Source organism: Aquarana catesbeiana, linkage group LG01 (genome assembly GCF_042186555.1).
Source record: "Aquarana catesbeiana isolate 2022-GZ linkage group LG01, ASM4218655v1, whole genome shotgun sequence".
Lineage (NCBI taxonomy): Eukaryota > Metazoa > Chordata > Amphibia > Anura > Ranidae > Aquarana > Aquarana catesbeiana.
Window position 1 is genome coordinate 190,793,241 of NC_133324.1, and position 24,441 is coordinate 190,817,681.

At 41.1% G+C, this 24,441-nt stretch overlaps 1 protein-coding gene across 3 annotated transcripts in view; it reads right to left on the bottom strand.

Annotated features, from left to right (window-relative positions):
- The window catches only part of MCC (MCC regulator of WNT signaling pathway), a 530,407-nt gene that overhangs the window by 132,638 nt on the left and 373,328 nt on the right, over positions 1–24,441 (bottom strand). For all 3 annotated transcript variants that reach the window (XM_073624625.1, XM_073624626.1, XM_073624627.1), the window contains one exon: positions 14,063–14,205. In XM_073624625.1, the coding sequence (XP_073480726.1) occupies positions 14,063–14,205 (143 nt within the window). The remainder of the gene's footprint in view (positions 1–14,062; positions 14,206–24,441) is intronic.

The window sequence follows — 24,441 nt, forward strand, 5'->3', positions numbered from 1 at the left end:
AGACGCAGCACGAGAAATAGACAACAGTGAGCATTGAAGAAGCAACAAAATCTATGCTATAGGTTGGGTGTGTGATAGTTTAATTAGCCAGCTGTTGATAAAGAATATGGAAATGATCCACACAATGTGCCTTCACTTGGAAGCGGAACTAAATTTTATCAGCATTAATTATTTTCAATCCTTCTGCCACTAACATAGAATAGACAGGAAGGTATATTATATTTACTTGTTTTAAACTATTTTCTTTACATTTCTTCAGTTGCTTCCCAGTTTCTAGCCTAGGTTGAACTTTTGCCATACATCCCATGAGTCTTCAGGACATTTTTTTTTTCTTTCATCTGGAGGAGGTGTTTTCTCAGCCAACCACACCCTCCTCCCTGCATGTCTGAGCTAAGGGCAGATGGATTCCAGGAAGTATGTTACAGTGCCTTGAAAAAGTATTTATACCCCCTTGAAATTTTCCACATTGTGTCATGTTACAACCAAAAACGTAAATGTATTTTATTGGGATTTTATGTGATAGACCAACACAAAGTGGCACATAATTGTGACGTGGAAGGAAAATGAAATGATGAATTGAACAATGCTCCATGAGAGAAGTTCAAAGGTTGGGATATTTTTTTTTAATAACCTAACCCTACTTTAAACTTCTCCACAACTTTATCCCTGACATGTCTGGTGTGTTCCTTGGCCTTCATGATGCGGTTTGTTCACTAAGGTTCTCTAACACACCTCTGAGGGCTTCACAGAACAGCTGTATTTATCCTGAGATTAAATTACACACAAGTGGACTTTACATAGTAGGTAAGTAGGTCCAACCTATGTGTGACTATTTACTAAGTAGATGACTTCTGAAGGCAATTGGTTCCACTAGATTTTAGTTAGGGGTATCAAAGTAAAGGGGGCTGAATACAAATGCACACCACACTTTTCACATATTTGTAAAAAAAAAAACTGAAAAGCATTTATCATTTTCCTTCCACCACTATGTAGCACTTTGTGTTGGTCTATCGCATGAATTACATTTATGGTTTTGGTTGTAACATGACAAAATGTAGAACATTTCAAGGGGTATGAATACTTTTTTCATGGCACTGTACATGAATAATCTCCCCTTACTTAAGATGGCTATGGCCAGAAATGCTAGGGGGGCGTTTTTGATTCCTCAACAAAATACATTTTGGAGACATGGATGGATGGGCGAGTTTGCTGTGAATATTACAAATGATTAGCATTATTAGTAGGTGGTACTCAGATACAGTCTAGTTCTGCTTTAAGAACTGGCATTTTATCCAAATGTCAGTTACTGAAAGATGGCCCATTTATGCAGTAGACCAGGGGAGCAAAACGGTTTCACAAAAATGTACTGTCTTTTCTTTAAGCGATAATAAGAGATCACCCGGATGTAAATAATCGTGTAAAATCATGTAAATACGTATGAAAGTATAAAGCCAAAAACTATCTAGGACTCCGTTAGAGAGAGTCTCTAAATTTCTGCCCTTCTAACAGTCGTCTCACTAGACAGGAAGTGAGGGAAAGTTTCCAATAGAGACCCAGACAGCATTTTTTTTTTTTGGATGGGGAAATCCTTCCCACTGTGTCTTTGTATTCTGACGACGGGACTCCCCAGCCTTCAGAATACACTGATCAGTGCTGTAGCCTATTGGCTGCATGCACTGATCAAATGCTGTTTTTCCAGCAGGACAATTTGACAAGCTGGTCTACAGACAGACTTCTCTTGAACACAAAGGACAACACACAGATCTAATTACAATCCATGTATTACCAGCTTTACTCCACTAAAAAACAACAAAACCATTTTTTATCTGTCTTTTGTCCTCACTTCCTGTCTGGTAACATAAAAGCAGGACAACATGGGAAAGTAGGCCGAATAAATAATATTCATTAAACCATATATAAATAATAAATAAATTAGACCACACAAAGAATTAACTCTTATATTTTTTATTTAAATATTTATCATATATAAATGATATATATATATTTTTTTTTTTTTGGTAATGCAAATGGCCGCGGCACTTTTATTGGTATAATAATAAATAAATTAATTAATTTATTTCCTTAAATTCATAAATAATTTAAAATTAAAACTTTAAATATCAATTAATATCTCGCTCAGTCATAGAACACGAGCAAGTACACTGAATAAAAAACATCAAAGTCCCCCCTTGATCCAAGGGTGACAAACCACATAAAAGTGCTGCGACAGGGTGGGAGGGAGGGGAGCTCGCCAAATCACTCCGGGTCACACTCTGACAGGAGCCTTAATGCGGGGGTCTTATATAGCCCTTCCTCACATGTCCATACTTTCAAAAACAAGTGTTTTTCCCGCCCAAAGTCACGTTGTTCCTGCCCGCAAAACTCGTGTCTTGTCATGACTAACCTTAAAGGGACAGTAACAAAAAAACATTTTTTTTTTTTTTATTATTTAACTGCCACAATCCCATGCTGTGGGCATCTAATTAAATGCCCACTTTTTTCAAGGGAGGGGACATCTTTAAACTCGTCCCCACTCTGAAATTAATACAGAGTTTTGGCTGGACATACACTGTAAGGTTGTGAAAACACAGTTCCTCTGTATAATTCTACACATACAAGAGAACATTTATATTTGCTCATTACATATGCAACCTCAGCTTCCCGCTTTTCAGTACTACAGAAAGATTGTGTTCAATATTGCTTATCCTTGCCAAGCCACTGAAAACAATGCATTCCCAGAATGGGAGATCTCTTATCTCAACACAAAGTATATGTAAACCTGAACAATGAACCTCTCATTTGCTACACCTTTGGTCTGTTCTAGGGCCGAAACAACTAATCAATTAATCGACAACTAATCGATTATGAAAATAGTTATCAATCACCGATTAGATGGCCTGCATACAGAATGCATTATTTGTTTACATATCAAGAAATACAGTGCAGCACACATACAGCTCAGTACACCGTCCATACCTGTCAGTAAATGCCTGAGAACTTGTGAATGTGTGAGGAGCAATAATACCTCATGGGACATGTAGTCCTGGGTAGGAAGTGAGTGGTTCTAAAGGCAGATGTTTTTTTTACCTTGCTATAGGGGCACTCTATCATAGTTGCCAACATTGTAAAAAAAATTTTAGGGACACTTTTTTGGCTGTAGGCGGAGTCACATTATAATTAGGGGGGCGGGGGCATGCATTTGTAGGCGTGGCATAGCCAGGGAAAAAATGCGGCGCGAGGAGCGTGCCGTGCCGAAAAATGGGCGTGGTTAAGTGAAATAGTGGGTGTGGTTTAAATAGGCGTGGTTCAAAGGGGGTGTGGTTAGAGTCTGAGATGAATGAGGGATGGAGAAGGAACGGGAGAAAGGGGTGGAGAGGGATGGAGGGACAGCAGCCCCAGATCCTACACCACAATAGCAATATGTGTTTTCCAGAGTTTAACAATCAGCAGATAAAGATACTCCAAACACCTGGTGTTAGCGCTTCAATCATCCTGGCGCCATGATTGTTATGGTGTCAGGATCATTGAAGTGCATTATTTCTATTATTACATTGTAATATAAAATGAAATCATTCAACTCACCATAATGCAGAAACAGTGGGAGCCCTGAGCGTGTCACCTGCCACGTTGCCTGCCACCAGATGCCATTAGGTGCCCCCAGCAGAGTCCCTCCTTACATCAGGTGCCCCATCAGGGGAACCCCTCCTTACATCTGGTGACCCCATCAGTGGAGCCCTTCTTACATCTGTGTCCCCATCAGCGGAGTCCTCTTTACATCTGGTGTCCCCATCAGTCCTCCTTACATCTGGTGTCCCCATCAGTCCTCCTTACATGTTGTGGTGTCCCCATCAGTCCTCCTTACGACTGACCCCCCCGTGACATCCAGACTGACCCCCCCGTGACATCCAGACTGGCCCCCCGTGACATCCAGACTGGCCCCCCCCGTGACATCCAGACTGGCCCCCCCCCGTGACATCCAGACTGGCCCCCCCCGTGACATCCAGACTGGCCCCCCCCCGTGACATCCAGACTGGCCCCCCCGTGACATCCAGACTGGCCCCCCCCCGTGACATCCAGACTGGCCCCCCCCGTGACATCCAGACTGGCCCCCCCCCGTGACATCCAGACTGGCCCCCCCCCGTGACATCCAGACTGGCCCCCCCCCGTGACATCCAGACTGGCCCCCCCCGTGACATCCAGACTGCCCCCCCCCGTGACATCCAGACTGGCCCCCCCCGTGACATCCAGACTGGCCCCCCCCGTGACATCCAGACTGGCCCCCCCGTGACATCCAGACTGGCCCCCCCGTGACATCCAGACTGGCCCCCCCGTGACATCCAGACTGGCCCCCCCGTGACATCCAGACTGGCCCCCCCGTGACATCCAGACTGGCCCCCCCCGTGACATCCAGACTGGCCCCCCCCCGTGACATCCAGACTGGCCCCCCCGTGGCATCCAGACTGGCCCCCCCCGTGGCATCCAGACTGGCCCCCCCCCGTGGCATCCAGACTGGCCCCCCCGTGGCATCCAGACTGGCCCCCCCGTGGCATCCAGACTGGCCCCCCCGTGGCATCCAGACTGCACCCCCCTGACAGAGACTGGGGGCGGGGTGGGTAGCGCCGCAGCTTAATGTCTATTGTAGCCATCCGGCCAGCCTATTTCTACTACTACCGTCTTCTTGAAAATGGCAGCCGGTGGAGACCGCGGACCTCTAGCGGCCGGCGACGCGGACCTCGGCGGCGAAAATCGGGGAAAAAAAAATTTCCCGGGAAACGATTACATTGGGAAAAAGGGTCTAAATCCAAGGAAATGTGGGACAGTAGGCAACTATGCTCTATACCAGTGATGGCGAACCTTGGCACCCCAGATGTTTTGGAACTACATTTCCCATGATGCTTTGGCACTCTGCAGTGTAGTTGAGCATCATGGGAAATGTAGTTCCAAAACATCTGGGGTGCCAAGGTTCACCATCACTGCTCTATACTATTCTTTTCAGCTTGCTATTGGGGCACTCTGAAGGCAGGAGGAGCCAGAAGTGGCGGTGGGGGACCCCAGAAGAGGAGAATCAGGGCTGCTCAGTGCCAAACCATCAAACAGAAAAGGTAAGTATAACATATTTTTTGTTTAACTGCTTCCCACTCGCCCAACGTCCTATGACGTCACGGTCTTTGAGCAGCGATATCTGAATGATGCCTGCAGTTACAGATCTGCTTGATCGTTCTTACAGGCGGCGGGAAAGGACGTTCTGCCGGATGGTGCAGATGGTCCCCAAAGTCTCTATGACCGTTCGGAGGCCGGGCACAATGTTGTGACGTCACGCCCGGCCTCTGCATTTGAAAAAATGCCGCCGGCTGGGAAGCCAGGATAGGTTTATTTTTTTATTTTTTATTTCAGGCTTCCCAGCCTTGAGGTGTTTACATTCCTTCTAATAGGAATAAAAGTGATCAAAAAAAAAATTTAAAAAGAAAGCATCAAACTGGAAAAATAAAAGTAAAACTAACAAAAAAAATAAAATTTAAAGCACCCCTGTCCCCACGTGCTCGCTTGCAGAAGCGAACGCATACGCAAGTTGCGCCCACATATGAAAACTGCATTCAAACCACACGTGAGGCATCGCCGTGAACATTAGAGCAAGAGCAATAATTCTAGCCCAAGACCTCCTCTGTAACTCAAGACTTGTAACCTGTAAAAAAATTTTAAAGCGTCACCTATGGGGTTTTTTAAGTACGGAAGATTGGTGCCAGTCCGCGAGCGTTTGCAATTTTAAAGCATGACATGTTGGGTATCTATTTACTCGGCGTAACATCTTTCACATTATGCAAAAAAAAATTGGGCTAACTTTACTGTTGTCTTATTTTTTAATTAAACTTTTTTTTTTTTTTTTTTTTTTTTTAAAGTGCGCTTGTAAGACAGCTTGCCTACCAGGCCAATTCTGACATTTCTCTCCTACATGTAAAAATCTTAATTTTTTTCCTAGAAAATTACACAGAACCCCCCACACATATGTATTTTTTTTTTAGCAGAGACCCTAGAGGATAAAATGGCGGTCATTGCAACTTTTTATCTTGCATGGTATTTGCGCAGCAACTTTTCAAACGTGTTTTTTTGGAGGGAAAGAAAACTTTCATGCAACCCCCCCCCCCCCCAAAAAAAACAAAAACAAACCGTAAACAGTCCCCCCCCCCCAAAAAAAAAAAAAACACAAAAACGTTTGAAACATTGCTGCGAAAATACCGTGCAAGATAAAACGTTGCAATGACCGCCATTTTATTCTCTAGGGTCTCTGCTAAAAAAAAAATTATATATATATATATATATATATATATATATATATATATATATATATATATATATATATATATATATATATATATATATGTGTTTGGGGGTTCTGTGTAATTTTTACATGTAGGAGAGAAAATGTCAGAATTGGCCTGGTAAAGGCAAGTGGTTAAAAAAAAATAAATAAATCACTTTAACCAGGCCCATTTTTCAGACTCGGTGTTTACAAGTCAAAATAGTAATTTTCTAGCAAAAAAAAAAAAAAATTAAGAACCCCCAAACTAGGGCTGCAACTAACGATTTTTTTTTCATAATAATTATTATTAAAAATCATAATTATTGTTTCGATTAATCACCTTAAAAGTGTGGTGTATAATTTAGTTAATATGTAAAGTTTATAAAAAAAAAGGCAATTTATTCTTAAATATCTAAATGCAGTGGTAAATATAAATAACCAACTATATGGTTAGAGAGCAAAATCTCTAATCTACTCTGAGAATAACAGACAGAAGAGATATATTGTATATATACTATTAGAGGTTGAATCTGGTAAATATCATTAAATAAATAAAGATCTGAGTCTAAAGAAAAAAAAAAAGTTAGACTGCAGATTTTCAAACAGAACTGTAATATATTATATGCTGGCTATACAAAAACAACGTCTTCCTTCAAAAAAATGTAATTTTAAGAACGTTAGTTTGATTTTCTAATCGTTAGTGGGGTCAAATCGATGTTGGTTTTTAACCACAGTGACAGGAAAATGTAGAAATAGAAAACTGCTTGGGCAAAGGAATTTTCAGACAGTGTATGTGGTTTTCGTTCAGAAATTACATTCATTTTAAAACAGTTAAGTTAAAAACAAGTGAAAATTTCAAACATTCTTTCATTCGGCGAATGTACAAAGATTTTTCATGGGAATATTCTCGTCTGAAAATTGATCCATCTGGCCAGCATAAGGCTCGGTACACACCTATGCAGTTTGCTTTTGATCTGTTTCTACACTGCTTTTTTGCTGTGCGTTAAGTACTGTATAGAGTGCCCCTACAGCAAGGTAAAGAAAACTTCTGCCTTTAGAACCACTCACTTCCTGCCCAGGACTACATGTCCCATGAGGCATTGCTCCTCACACATTCACGAGTTCTCAGGCACTTACTGACATGTATGGATGGTGTGCTGCACTGCATTTCCTGATATGTAAACAAATAATGCATTCTGTAAGCAGGCCAACTAATCGGCTGGCCGATTAATCGATTATGAAAATGGTAATCGATTAATTGTCGATTAATCAATTAGTTGTTTCAGCCCTACCCCAAACATTATATTTTTTCCCCCAAACACCCTAAAGAACAAAACAGCGATCGTTGCAATACTTTCTGTCATACCGTATTTGCGCAGTGGTCTTACAAGCGCACTTTTTTTTGGAAATAATAAACTTTTTAAATTAAAAAATAAGACAACAGTAAAATTACCCCAATTTTTTTAGATTGTGAAAGATAATGATAAATTGATACTCAACATGTCACACTTCAAAATTGCGCCCGCACGTGGAATGGTGAAAAATGTTTACCCTTAAAAATCTCCATAGGCGACGTTTAAAAATTTCTACAGATTACTAGTTGAGAGTCACAGAGGATGTCTAGGGCTAGAACTATTGCTCTCGCTCTAAAGATCGCGGCGATACCTCACATGTGTGGTTTGACCTCCTTTCCACGGTTCATATAGCTTTATATCCGACTCCTAGTTAAAATGCCCATATATCCTACTTCTGGGTGTATTTATTATTAGTAATAATATATATATAATATACATGTCAGCGTTTTGCAGTATGAGTGAACCTTTTACAGTAGCGATTATCTGCTCATTTTGTACTATAAAGGGCTACATCTTCGTTTTTTTAACCCCATTATGACAGGTGATACAAAAAAAAAAAAAGCATGCTGCTGCTATTAAACGTCTTAGGCTTGGTTCACACCTATGCGTTTTTTGCAGAAACGCACTACAGTTCATTTAACATGGTTTCCTAGGGGACACGATCACATCTATGCTTTTTTTCAGCCACTGCGTATTTGAAAATGTTCAAAGACTTTTTTCAACGCAAAACAATGCTTTTTTTTTTTCTTTTTTGGCTCAATAGACTTCAATGGAGAAGCTGCAGAAAAGCATGTAATGCGTTTTTGCCGCGATTTGCGCTTTTTAATCTGCTTGGCCAGCAAATTGGCCAAAAAAAGTATAAAAAAATGCAAATCGCAGCAAAATCGCGTGTGTAAATCCACACAGAAAAAAAGCACTGCAGAAACGGATCAAAAGCAAACTGCATAGGCGTAAACTGAGCCTTAATGCTGGTCACACAGATCAATTTTCATATGAGAATATTCATTACGAAAAATCTTTGTACATTCGCTGAATGAAAGAATGTCATTTGAAAATGTCTTGCTTTTCACATTGTTTTAAAATGAATGTCATTTCTGAACAAAAACCACATATACAGTCTGAAAATTCCTTTGATCCGGAAGTTTTCTATTCTGCGCCTTAGAATTTTCCCTCCACTGTGGTTGAAAACCAACGCCGATTTGACCCCACTAACGATAAGAAAATCAACAAACGTTCCTAAAATTATAATTTTTTTTTGAAGGAAAACATTGTTTTTGTATGGCCAGCATAAGTGACAGCAGGCGCAGGTAGCTTTTATGTCACCTGCCTATGACAAGGCAGTCTGTCATACATAATATATTACAGTTCTCTCTGAAAATCCACAAAAAACAAACAGTCTTTAATTTTCTTTTTCTTTAAATAAAAAATTTGATCTTTGAGTCAGATGATATTTACCAAATTCAACCTTGAATACTATATACAATATATCTCTTCTGTCTGTTATTCTCAGAGTGGATTAGAAATTTTTCTCCCTAACAAAATAGTTGGTTATTTAAAATTACCACCGCATATAGATATTTAAGAATAGATTGCCTTTGGTTTTAAACTTTACATATTATCTCATTTATACACCATGCTTTTAGGCCCCTTTCACACGGGGCTGTCCGTTTTCCCTCCCTTGCTTACTCAGCGGGGATCGCTCCATTGATCCCCGCTGAGCCGGCGTATGACAAGTCCGTCTCCGCACTCTGTGCAGGGACGGACCTGTCAGAGAGTCTGCTCTGCCCTATGGGGGGGGGGGGGAATTGGATGATTACGGACTGCCTGTCCTTTTTCATCTGATCCGATGACGGATAGAAAAATAGGGTTTTCCTCCGTCACACTTTTTCGGATCGGAGCGGGTGGGATGTCAGTGGACATGTCACTGCTGACATCCATCGCTCCATTGAGGTCTATGGAGTGCCCGTTCCAGTCCACCTAAAAAAATGACAGGCAGACCTGAAAGTTCCGCCCGTGTGAAAGGGCCCTTAAGGTTACTATCCAATGAATCAAAACAATAATCGGCCAGCTAATGGATTATGAAAATAATCATTAGTTGCAGCCCTAGTCTGTTCATTATACCAATAAACCCCTTTGAACTTATAATTTTGCCTCTACTGCCCTTTGATATCAGTTAAAATGATCTCAGCTATTTCTAAAAACTACAAACAATGCCCCATGTATTGATTAGAGGAGATGGTAATGTTCTGTAGTCTTGCCCTTGGGTGAGAACGCTGTTCCTTCACAGATACCATGAGCGATTTCACCCCAGGACAGGATGTGTGTTACTTGTAACATCACAAGGTGGAAAAAAGTCAGAAAAAAAAAAAAAAGAGAAGAGAAAACTAATGCACACACCTGAGTACTGGTAAGCTACAAAATATTACAATAAGCTTTCTGAAATTACGCTAAATGATTGATGAAATCTCCACAATTAATAAAATGACAATAAAACTATGAAAGAGCCAGAATGAAAGCTTTGAAAGTAAAAATATTTTACACTAACCACTACAAAAGGTAACAAAATCTGTGCTAAGAAAATACAAAAAAAACAAAAAACTGTATATTCTATTACATATCCAACTCTACTGGTCATTTTAATTCATACTACTGTGGTTTGTAAATTCACAAATAATGTATCCACAATTATTTGCAGAATGTTTAAGCAAGAATAAAAATGACCCGCTGCACAGGTACATGCGAACAGTTGCAAATACCGGTAATTTCACTAACATTCACAAATACTGTATTCAGTCACTGGCCAATGGGGGTCGAATCAGAGCGGTTATAAAAAAATAAAAATAAAATAAAAATTGCATTTGTAGCACAGTCTGAGAAATCTTTGCAGTCAACATCACACCGGTAATCAAGATACTTACGACGTTAAACCTTTGGCAGGATCACCCAAGTACAAACTCTGCTTTACTTAATGAGCCTCGTTCCCTGGCCGCAATGCTGCTGAATCTTAAATCACCAGTAAGAAAGCAACAATGGAGCGAAATCTGTCGCTCTAGTCAAGGAGAAAGACATCATAGAAGAGAACATGAGGGATTTCTTTGCATTTCTGTCACTGGCGAGTGGCTGCAATGCTTACTGCTGTCTTGTTAGGAAAGCCATATCAGACATTATGAAGAAAACCTATTAGCTATACTGTTATGACAGATCATAAGAAAAACAATATAAAGACGCAGTGGTAGTTTAGGTTATGCCTTGGAAAATAATAGAAACATTATCATATGTACATATGATTTAGCTTTTCCCTTCCCAGGTCAGCAATCATTTTTTAATTAAGGTGTTGTCACTGTCACCCTGCATAAACACAGATGTCACATGTGCCTATATAAATGAAAACACATACAGTAGCTACAATAAATTAGGTTCACACGCCCTCTATTTCCTTTTAGAGAGTACTAATAGCTACTAATCCGTAATGCTAAAACATCACTGCACATAAGCATAAAGAATGAAAATTAGAACTCTAGAGGAAGCATAAAAAAAAATATACAATATAATAATTATATACACACACACAGTGCCTTGCAAAAAAAGTATTCATACTCCTTGAAGTTTCCCAAATTTTGTCATGTTACAACCAAAAACATAAATGTATTTTATTGGGATTTTATGTGATAGACCAACACAGACTGAGTGGCACATAAATTGTGAAGTGGAAGGAAAATGATAAATGGTTTTCAATTTTTTTTCAAATAAATATCTGAAAAGTGTGATGTGCATTTGAATTCAGCCCCCTTTACTCCAATACTCCTAACTAAAATCTAGTGGAACCAATTGCCTTCAGAAGTCACCTAATTAGTAAATAGAGTCCACCTGTGTGTAATTTAATCTCAGTAAAAATACAGCTGTGAAGCCCTCAGAGGTTTGTTAGAGTACCTTAGTGAACAAAAGAGCATCATGAAGGCCATGGAACACACAGGGATAAAGCTGTAAAGAAGTTTAAAGCAAAATTAAGTTATAAAAAAGCTTTGAAGGGAGCACTGTTCAATCCATCATCTGAAAATGGAAAGAGTATGGCACAACTGCAAACCTACCAAGACATGTCTGTCCACCTAAACAGACAGGCCGTGCAAGGAGAACATTAATCAGAGAAGCAGCCAAGAGGCCCATGGTATCTCTGGAGGAGCTGCAGAGATCCACAGCTCAGGTGGGAATATCTGTCCACAGGACAACTATAGTGGTGCACTCCACAAATCTGGCCTTTATGGAAGAGTGACAAGAAAAAAGCCATTGTTGAAAGAAAGCCATAAGAAGTCTTGTTTGCAGTTTGCGAGAAGCCATGTGGGGGACACAAACATGTGAAAGAAAGTTCTCTGGTCAGATGAGACCAAAATTTAACTTTTTGGCCAAAAAGCAAAACGCTATGTGTGGCGGAAAACTAACACTGCACATCACCCTGAACACACCATCCCCACCGTGAAACATGGTGGTGGCAGCATCATGTTGTGGGGATTCTTTTCTTCAGCAGGGACAGGGAAACTGGTCAGAGTTGATGGGAAGATGGATGGAGCCAAAAACAGGGCAATCTTAGAAGAAAACCTGTTAGAGTCTGCAAAAGGCTTGAGACTGGGGCAGAGGTTCACCTTCCAGCAGGACAACAACCCTAAAGATACAGCCAGAGATATAATGGAATGGTTTCGATCAAAGCATATTCATGTGTTAGAATAGCCCAGTCAAAGTCCAGACCTAAATCCAATTGAGAATCTGTGGCAAGACTTGAAAATTGCTGTTCGCTGATGCTCTCCATCCAATCTGACAGAATACTTCTTCAAGGTAGTGTGTGCGTGTGTATATACACATACATATACATACATACATACATACATACATACATACATACACACACACACACACACAGTGGGGACGGAAAGTATTCAGACCCCCTTACATTTTTCACTCTTTGTTATAGAAAAACACAGAAAAACACAGAAGTGTTGACATTTTTGCAGATTTATTAAAACTGAAATATCACATGGACCTAAGTATTCAGACCCTGTGATATTTCAGTTTTTCTTTTTTAATAAATCTGAAAAAATGTCAAAAATTCTGTGTTTTTCTGTCAATATGGAGTGCTGTGTATACATTAATGAGGAAAAAAAATGAACTTAAATGATTTTAGCAAATGGCTGCAATATAACAAAGAGTGAAAAATTTAAGGGGGTCTGAATACTTTCCTGCCCCACTGTGTGTATATATCCCGTTTCCCCCAAAATAAGACCTAGTGTGATTGTCAGTGATGGCTGCAATATAAGCTCTACCCCCCAAATAAGCCCTAGTTAAAGTCCTTGTAGAGCTTATTTTCAAAGAAACAGGGCAGGGCTTATATTGCAGCCATCAACGACAATCACGCTAGGTCTTATTTTTGGGGTAACAGGGTGTATATATATATATATACACACACACACACACACACACACACACACACACACACACACACACACGTTAATTCATACTAGCAACTTGACCTGTTTATGCATTCTTTATTGCTTTACTAATCTTTACTAATTCCAGACACCAAGGAAGTGCTTTCAGCAAGCTACTACTGCAGCCATATTAAATTATAAGTTTACTCAGTTTTCCTTAATCTGAGTTTTTTGTACTTCCCTGCAGGGTAACCACACACTGCTCCATAGGCATCCAGGATGGCAGAAGCAGGTCACAGATGATTCAAAATTCAATCTATGGCCGTTTCCACTTGAGAAGTCAATCTAACAATTGGCTTCTCGCAAATGGGAATGTTAGAAAATATTTTCTTCAATCCCTGACTGCAGTCAAATAGTTTGCAGTACTGATCAGTGTATTCTGACAGTGTAAGAGTCCCTGTTGTCAGAATACATTAGCACAGTTGGGAGGATACACCCCCCCCCCCCAAATCCACCTCAACTGTGTGGATGGGGGGGGGATGAATTTGTCCCCCAACCCACCCATCAACCCACTGGCAGATGGAAAAAGAATGATCCATCCATGGCCAGATACCCAGATTATGCCTTTGATGTGTAACTTTGTGCTTCCTGGATCACCATCACATTCAAGCTTCAAAAGGCACTGAATCTGACCTGCAGATCTGAGATTTTTCTTAGTACTCGTAATAGTTTTTGTGTTTGTGAGACAACGAGGAGGGTGTTCCAGCATCACGACCAGGCATTTCAGTATCATTTTATAAACAAAAGTTTGTGGGGTGGATTGGTGCAGGAAAAAATGTGAAATGTAAAAATGAAAAACTCAGCTACTCAGTAGGCAAGCAATGCTCTCTGTAAGCATTTATGGTTACATTTTCAATGGTTTCTTATGAGAGGTGAAGCAGCCCAACTGATTAACAACCTGTCACCATGTAACTAATAGTATGAATTTGTACCTTATCGTTGTCCCTTGAAGTCGGTCGATCTTCTTGTTTAATTCTGCAATGATGCTGTGCAGTTCAGTAATTCTTTCCTCATATCGTAATGTTGTCCTCTCTTGTAAGTCCTCATGCTCCCTCATCAGATGCGATTGTTCACACTAAACAGAAATGAAGGGAAAAAACGATTATTCATAAACAGTTGCTCGATTTTCATATGCATTGTGGAGAAATAAGAAAAAAGACTGCAAATGATACTCTGATGAAGGGAGGCTGAGCCAAAAAATCCAGCTTCACTAATGGAATTCTCAAGATAAGAGGCCAGTGGACAATTCATCTCAGTGGTGTCCACCCAAATCCTAACTAGACTTTCAATACAATGGTCATCATAAAATTAATGAAGTTCTATAAAACAGGTGGGCTAAATGAAATCCAAAATTTTAAATGACTTAGTAGAACCATAGTCCTGGTCATAGGATTTCTAATGGGTACATATGTATGCCCACTATGGCAAGAACCACTGTGGGTTTAACCTGATTAAAAATTAGCAATATAATGGAAGGACACGGTGTCTGTCTCCTTCCATAGTAAAGGAAGTGCAGGGGTAGATTAGGGTGAGGAAAGTGTCCAATTGGATGGCAAAAGGTAATGGACTAATTACAGGAGCACAGGTACATTTATATAGCCACAGAATTGAAGGTGTGTGGATTTATGTGATCCATACAATGCAATGCCACAAAGCAAGAGGATGGCAAACCCACAAGAAAAACCTAAATGGTGTTGTGTGCCATAACTTCAGAAAAATTCCAAAACTTCTTCAGCTAAAGGAGACCCTTTGCAGCATAAAAATAAAAAATAAAAGTGTGCCAAACCTGGCCCGCCAGGCCTTGCCAGGTGGCCCTTTCATCCAGTTTTGCAGCTGGATAGTGGCGGACCTCTATTCTGCTATCATCGGTCCTCACCCTCCACGCTTACTCCCCACTGTCACGTGTAAACACAGAAGCCTTCGTTGTGTACAAGGGGAAGTTTTGTTTTCATTTTCAGCAGCTTCCGGCTTTTTGAACATTTGTTTTCATTTATTCATTTTTTTGGACTCCCTACACATTGGGTTTCTGCAACTTATGCACTTCAACTTCACGTTTATTTGATCGTTTGTTATTCAATATTGATGTATTATCACTGTGAACATATTTAATTAAGGTTTCATATATTTTTCATTATTGATTGTGAGATTCTCAGTTCATTTTTGAGATGTGTTTTTAGCGCTGCACTTTTATCTTTACTTTACACTTTTTGCAACTGTCTGTTTGCTGTGCTAGCTGTTTATTATGTTTAGAGACAGCGTGGTATTACACTTTCACCTTCTAGGTAGTAGAGAAAGGAACCTACACAGGGCGGTACTAGAGCAGCCTTCATAGGGAGAGGTAGGAGAGATTAGAGGTGCAATAGGAGTTGGGGGGAAATTTGGTGTTGCACACTGTGCAAAACGCACCCCTGAACTCTGGCACACGCCGCCCACCCCTGAACTCTGGCACACGCCGCCCACCCCTGAACTCTGGCACACGCCGCCCACCCCTAAACTCTGGCACACGCCGCCCACCCCTAAACTCTGGCACACGCCGCCCACCCCTAAACTCTGGCACATGCCGCCCACCCCTGAACTCTAGCACACACCGCCCACCCCTGAACTCTGGCACAAGCCACACAGCGCACCCCTGAACTCTGGCACACGCCACACAGCGCACCCCTGAACTCTGGCACACGCCACACAGCGCACCCCTGAACTCTGGCACACGCCACACAGCGCACCCCTGAACTCTGGCACACGCCACACAGCGCACCCCTGAACTCTGGCACACGCCACACAGCGCACCCCTGAACTCTGGCACACGCCACACAGCGCACCCCTGAACTCTGGCACACGCCACACAGCGCACCCCTGAACTCTGGCACACGCCACACAGCGCACCCCTGAACTCTGGCACACGCCACACAGCGCACCCCTGAACTCTGGCACACGCCACACAGCGCACCCCTGAACTCTGGCACACGCCACACAGCGCACCCCTGAACTCTGGCACACGCCACACAGCGCACCCCTGAACTCTGGCACACGCCACACAGTGCACCCCTGAACTCTGGCACACGCCACACAGCGCATTCCTGAACTCTGTGTAATCTTACAGAACCAGCCCTTTGAGGGCAACCACGTTGCTGATGCGGCCTGCAATGAATTGGCGTTTGACACGCCTGGTGTGGAGAATTACATTACCGATCTGTCAGATTTTGTTTGCTTAGTATCTAGTATTGCACTGATGTGGACTTTTCTATTGTATGGATTGTTTTCTTGTGCTTTATGTTATAAACGTTTGCTGCCTTGCCATATCGGTTGCAGAATTTTATGTTTTTGCAAACACTATTTGCTCTACACTCTCCTACAAATTCTATGTGCTTCATAATGTCCATTTCCTGAATATGTGCATAGCTGTAACTGTGTATTCCTTTCCTTAGAAAAAAGGTACATCTGCAAATAACATTATTGCTCACCCCCCCCCCCCCCCCCCCCCGTTCAACTGCTACAAAACCCATAAAGAAGTTGTAACGTATGATACAAACTAGTCAATAAACTGCATGGTTTATATCTAAAGCCTGAAGTATAAAAATTCTGGGAAAAATGGGCAGAGAACAAGACAGACAAATGAATATTGTATTACAATACATTCTGTTGTAAAGAATTATTGAAGTTTGGTTGACTGTATTGAAAAGACAAATGTAGGATTTTGCTGAAAGATATTAGAGGTATGTTCTGAAAGGTCTTGTGGGACCTGCAGATGAGAAGAAATGACGTAGCATTTTCAGCACACAGATGAGTTTAGCAGACTTTTCAGCTATAATTAAATAGGCAGACATCGCAAGTCCCCAGAGAAATTGGAGTTTGTGGAAAAAGAAAACATGGAAGATGTCAAATATTACACTTAAGAGAGAATGAAATGTGATGGACATTATACACCATTCTCAGGCAGTAAGGCTACATCACATGGATTATTATGAATCTGACCACTTGTCAGTTGGAACATACAAATATATAAAAATATGTCACTCAGATGGGTTGGATAAACAGCCGATGGCAATGTTTTGCCGATTAAGCTGAAGTAGGCAGGTGTAACATGGATTGCTAGATGGCAAGTTAGTTTGGCATTTGTGCTCCAGTACGTGTACACAGACATGTGTAGACTGTTCACAAGCTGAACGAATCTCATGGAATGCATTAGAAGCCCTCGGGTACAACCAAAGATGTAAACTGATTAGAAGCCAAATTGGAAGCATGACATCTAAAAGCTTTTGGGAAAGAAAAGGCAGGATACAGATCACAGTAAACATTTTGTTTTATAAATGACATTGCTAGCATATCAGATACGATTAATGGGTTTGTGAATGTAGTAGGAGTGAAAACATTTGGTGTGTTTATGTGTAAGATACAGTAGCTACTCAAGGCCCCCCTCTTGAGGGGTGAGCGATCACTTAGGTTGGAAACTTGCCGGCTCATTCTCTGCAATAAAGTATATCTGTTTATCATACACATACAAAGTGCATGTATAGGTCTGCCACTAGTTAGCAATAGGGAATTCACCAGTGGCTGGATACCGTACTTACAACATGTTTGACAGACACTAAAGACTATTTGCTCTCTAAGGTGGCCATATACAAAAGGAATCTAACAACGCAAACAACTAGCGTAACTTACAATCTATAAAAGCACCAGATCTCTGCTAAACTAAAAGTTCGGAAAAAGGTTTTTTTTTTTTGTACGAGTTAAAACTAGGAATGCACCAATACCATTTGTTTTGTAGGAATGAGTGCTGATGCTTTTTATCAGGTAATCGCCGAAACCAATTAGCGTTACCTTTTTTTCCCCGTGCGGTGCGATTTGAGCCCATGCAAAATAAAATGGCTCAAATCGCACTGCAAAGAATCGCATGTGATCTTAACAGGAATGCGGTGCAATTCCAGTCCAAGTCACATGCGGTTTCCTGCACTGCTTCTTTGTGAACCCAGGCTGAAGTCACTATGACACAAAAAGGTATCAGTTTTAGGAATCGGAGCATTTGCGCGAATACTTGTATTTCGTATCGGCATCAGAGCAACCCTAGTTAAAACAATCTTTGTCTATTGGCTATCATTTTCTGCTAACTAGGCATAAGCCATCACACATCTGACTATGCTCAGATAATCAAAAATGCTAGAAAAAAGGATTCTATGAAAATCTGAAACTTGTAAATTTGAAATTAAAGTGGTTCTAAAGGCAGAAAGTTTTTACTTTAATGCATATAATGCATTAAGGCAAAAATCCTGTGTGCACCTGAGCCTTATCTCAATGCAGCACTGTGCCCGACAGCAGCAGCTCTCTCTCCCCTCACTGGAGACTGTGGCAGCAGCGGGAATCATTGGCTTTTGCTGCAGTCAATCACAGCCAGTGAGGAGAGAGCAGGGGGGGGGGCCAGCCACTGTATGTCAATGGACACACAGCTCAGCTCGGGATTGAGCCCATACTATGGTATGGGGGCACTCAGCAGGGGGGAGGACCCAGAAGTGCTGGTGGAAGACCCGTGGAGAGGAGGATCAGGGCCAGTGGCATCGCTAGGGGGTGGCTTTTGAGGCTAGAGTCCCAAATCTGGGGCCCATAGCCCAGAGTCTCTTGCCGCAAGGGTCCCTGCCTAACCAGGGGGCCGTGGCCACGCTGCAGCCAGGCCCCGGGTGCGGCGGGCGGACTGCATGAGAGAGCCAGGCAGGCGGGAGAGGAATCGAGCGGGCGGACGAGCAGAGATGACATCTCTCTCCGCCCGCCTCACATCACCGCTTTTCCGCGCTCACAGCGCGGGCCTCTTCAATGTCGGAGGTGCGGCGGGGAGCAGAGAGATGACATATCTCACTGCCTGCCCTGCATCACCGCTCTCCTGCCCTCAGTCAGAACCGATAGCTGCACCTGCCTCTGCTAAATGGACCAGTGCTGTCAGCCTGTCACCAATGCAGCAACAATGCACATTTGGTGGCACTGGCTGGCATGACAAATGACAATCTGCAAATAGTGGCAGGTGGCGAGGCAAGCGATCATCCACATATGGTGGCAGGTGATGGTGGCAAGTGACAATCTGCAAATGTTGGCAGGTGACTGTGTCAAGGTACCATCCATATCTGGTCCAGGACAAGAGAACAAAAGGGTGAACCGCTCCAGGTGGTGTGCTGAAAAAAAACGCCGCCCTCAAAGTGGAAGCCAGGTACAGGATCAGCACGAGCAAAATGGAAGAAATGGATTCTGGACAGCCGCACTCCAATAAAAGCCTTTATTGTAATGAATAGTCAACGTTCATGTGACAACAGAAGCAGGACAGACAGCTGACGCGTTTCACAACATCATTGTTGCTTAGTCATAGCTAAATTACCACATATTGTTTGACAAATATATACCAGATTCAAACATGTCACATGATGCATTCAATGATTTTAAATTGCAAACACATGTGGCCAAGAAAGAGGGGAGGAAGAATACATACAGACATACATGCATGGCCCCAGGAAAACATGGGAAAAAATTGGAAAACAAGGGAAATAAACCACAAAACGAGATGGTAAACAAAAACAAAGAAAGTTGCTATAGAAACATGTACATATCAAAGGTATGTATATATAAGAAAGTCTAATACCGCGAAATAATCAAAAAAGTATATATACGGGGGAAACGCATGAAAACATGAAATCTTAACAATAAAAACTAAACACATTTATAAACAAAAGTATATGTGCATAGTGTTATAAAGCAACCTTTAATAGTAAAACAATGTTTATAAGTAATAAGTCTAAAAATCTACCAAAACATGTTGGGACGTATCATGTTTATATGTAGAAACTTCAGTTCACGGGGTGCCACTAAAAAAAATAAGGGCACAAATACAAAGTAGCGGTGTCACGATGTCTAGTAAATAGTTAAAAAAACTCTTAATTAGTAATGACTACATTAGAGAACGCCGCTCTTTGACCACATGAACATGCAAAAATATTATTTAGTAGAACCCTCACAGGTATCCGAATCTTAGGAGGCCCAAAGACTGGGATACATAATCGCCAGAAAACACAAACGGATGAAATATGGAAGAAAGGTGACAGAAAAACTACAGAACAACAGCAGAAGAACAGCAGGACGAGAACCAGAAACCAGTGAAGCAGCAAAACAGGAAAATAGCAGAAAAAAAACACATGATAAAACATCAGTTTAAACATAAAAAATGCTTGTATGTATGAAAAAACCCAACCTCAACCTCAAGAGTTAATCATAATATGAGACATCCCACTCAAAATGTAATCCTGCTGGTTTCCTGGTATTGAGGGAAAAATATAGTAAACTTCCCTCTTGCAAAGCACTCTAAACTTATCTCCTATAGCTTCGATCCCCTGAATAAATAGACTGGAGACATCCTTGTTATGGAATATGCTCCAATGTTTAGCTACATTTGTAGAGTGTTTTTTCTCAAGGTCTCCTAAATGATCAGAGACGATCCTTCAGTCTGCAAGTCGTGTAACCCACATACTGGATGTTGCAATAAATCACACGTAACAACATATACCAGAAACCTGGTAGCCCAGTTAATAAATGAATAAACGAAAAAACTTCTACCAGTAGTGGTGGAACAGATTGAAGAACCCCTTTTGATATGACACAAGGCTAAACCTCGTAATCCACATCTAAAATTACCTTTAAACTTCAACCAGTGAGAACCAGAGCTCTCACTGGTGAACAGATTGGGCGATAAAAATCTACCTAGCGTAGGAGCGCTACAAGAAACAGTTTTGACGCGTCTAGAAAGTATCTGGGTGTAAATAGGATTATTAAACAAGAAGGGGAGATATTTGTTAACTGTGTTTCTTATTTTGTTAAATTCTCAACTGAATGGGGTAGAGAACACTGGAATACTGACTGTAGAAGATAAGTGCTTCCTGGGTTGTTTATCAGACAGCAAATTCCTGGGAATTTCACTAGCAATGTGTAGTGCTCAATTTAAAAATCGTATTGCGATAACCTCTTCGCTTAAATCTGCAAACCATTTCTGTAGCCTCCCTGGCAAAGTCGGTATCCTTATTACACATACATTTCAATCGGAGGAACTGGCCGACCGGAATCCCCCTAATGGCGTGCCTTGGATGGTGTGAAAAAGTAAATGTACCTGTACACCGCCATACACCTCAAAATATATCAGTAGACAAAAGCATTGCAAATACTTTGCACAGTTAAAAAAAACAAAAAAACAAAGATTTAAGGCACACTTCAAACCGGCAAAAACGCTAAAGGATCTAAGAACAATTCAGTAGTCTGACACCTAAAATACATTAAGCTGTGTGTTCAAAAAGTAACACTCTCCTTTAACTGGTTTCTGGGGAGTTATTGGGCAAGACACTTGGACCACATTCTAAAATTTCTATAGGTGCAGGAAATTTTTCAAAGGTGCTTCTTTATTTTCTAAAAACATTTGTTTGAGAAGATGAGATCTGATGTCAAAACAAGTGTGTGGTCGAGGGAGAAATAATTAAGCCAAGACTGATATTTTAATACTCAATAGTCATGTTCCCATCTACACAAAGCAGGAGTCAGGCTTCAGACACGTAATTGTACAACAATATTTTGCCCATCAACTGACCATTAGTTTCAAGTAAATTTAAATAGCATATGCTCATAAACACTTTATTAAATAGGTCTACTTTCACATGTGTGTAGATGCACCAGGTACATTTGAAAATACCATCTCTACTAGCTGAACCATTATTCTTAACCTGGGGATCCTAAACCCATAGAACCAATATTTCAATCTAACTCATTCTTGTTAGGGCTGTGCTCAGCCCTTCCTTCTCTGAGCTGGCTGCTCACCTGTCAGCAAACTGCCAGCTCCTATCTCTCCACAGTTACTCAGCTGTTGATGATATCCTGCTCGTCAGCCCTGCCTACATAAGCCGTCCAGCCCAGAGGATCTCTGCCTTCGCCATCACAGAGACGCTCTCCTGCATTCCTGTTAAAAGACTTGCTTGGCTGACATCCCTTCTGGCACCAGATCCTGCTTGCTGTTTTACTACGCTCAGCTCCGGCTTCCTGACGTTTGGCTTGTCCGACTATCCGTTCCGGTTCCTGAACTCTGGCTATGTTTTGACTACGTTTGTTATGTTTATTTTTATTATTAAACGAGCGTGATTTAACTGTACTTCTGTCTCAGTCTGATTTCATGGTTTCTGACAAATATATGCCACCAGGGTGATGGTAACATGTACTAAATAAATTGGATTTTTTGTGATCTGTGTAACTTTCAAAGGATACTCCAGAGAAGAAAAATGGAGCGGTAGCTATTCCAAGAAAAAGTGGCTTAGGAGAGAAAGCAATTAGCCATATTTAAACTTGAACAGAGGTCACAGACATCGGTTCAATGAAAGACAGAGGACTTGCCAGGAATATAATGAAGATGAGTTTAACACCCTCTCATTACAAGTCCCTGGAGAGGAAGGCAAGGATGGGATTCAGAACAATGCCATTATTTCTGAAGTAAGTTGGAGGATAAATGGCACAAACTGTCCTTTCGTGGAGCCACATCTTCCATCAGCAGCTCTACAACATTCCAATAAGTCACTGGTAAGCAGCAGAAGTTCAAACGTTCCACAATTTAAATGAAGCTTTGCCGGGAAATCCACTTTCACAGAATCATGCCTCATCAGCAAACTTTCTGTCAATGACATCAAATCGATAGCGTAGAGCATTTTGACAAAAGCAAAGGGTAGGAAATCCAAATAATGAACTACTTTTTAATTCATACCCAAAATCAAAATATTCTCTAAAAAAAAAAAAAAAAAAAAAATATGCATGTTACAGTAACAATAGAATAGTCAGTACATATTACAGAAAGCATAAAGATAAGCGAACACTTGGAAGATAATCTAGTCATTGGCTGCCTGCAGCAGGGTGGATATGATTTTTAATAATTTAAATAATTTAAATTCGTAAAAATGATTGACTTAACTCAATTTAAATCATAATTTTTAAAGAGCAACTGTCATCTCTGTCCCGCAGTGGCTCCTCCTCCGACCCGCTGTTGACTCACCGACAGTCCCATTGACTTTAATGGGACGGTTGGTCATGTGGCAGTGACACAACAAGGTGAGGGACGTGGCGGCAGCAGGTGAGTGGATGCCCACTAACAGGTGCTGCCATGATGGATCTGAAATGACAGGTGCTCTTTAAATGTAAAGACTTATTCTTACTGGTAGTTCGAATCTTTAATACTTGCAAACAAAATGAAGGTTTCCTATTTAGAATAATAAGCTGTCAGGTTAGTAAAATAGCAACATCAGAACCGATTCAATCATACAGTTTGTAGTGTACATAGATTTGCAAAACAATGGGAAAAAGGCATATTCCTGAACTTTGTTTTATCCCATGGTTACTGTGAAATTGTATGAATGCAGTGCATGTTATCTCAGCTTGCAGAGCTTGGATTCATTGAGGCTGGGTTCACACCATTGCCAATTGGATGCGGATTTTGACCGGCTCTCTATGGAGCCGGTTCACATATCTATGCAGCAGGTCTCAAAATTCGGGCTGAAATCCGACCTGAAATGTTGAACCAGGATACACCAGACCCCTGTTGTGAGACGGATGCGGTGATGGTTTGAACCCAGCCTGAATGAGTTAACCAAAAATGTAAATTTTGCAGAATATACAGCCTCAAGCTACATAACTAAGCTCCATTTCATGCTGAATAAACTAAAATTATTAACGTATCTTAATTGATTATTTTTATTGATTATAACGTATCTTATTGATTAAAAAAAAAAAAATTTAAAAATTTGATTTTTTTAGATTTTTTTTTTTTTAATTATTGATTAATATCCACCCTGGCCTGCAGCCATCAAAATGTCAAGAGATAAACTCCCAGTATACTCTTCTAGCATCTAGATCTTGGAAAGCGCCAACAACCATTGGTACCTATATATAGAGGAGCCCCACCTTCCCACAGCTCCCAGCAAATAAGAGTAGGACACCTGCCTTCTATTGTGTGCATTAAAATACTGGAGCAAAAGCCATGAAGCGCAGAGGTTCCCATTGAGAACAAATGTATTTGCGGTCTTACAATGTTCCAGACTGGAATAGAGCATCATAAATTCCAGCCAATTGCCCTGATAAAATACCAAAGCTGGAAAAGCAACCTCCCCCCACACAGATCTCAGACAAAGCCATACTATAACATAAATGAGCCAAACGTTATCAAAAAATGCCAGCAGTCACCTTTTTTGCTGTATTTTTAAAATCAGGTAAAAAATAAAAAAATGTGATAAGTAAGTGCCGGTTCACACTAGACGCGGCACGA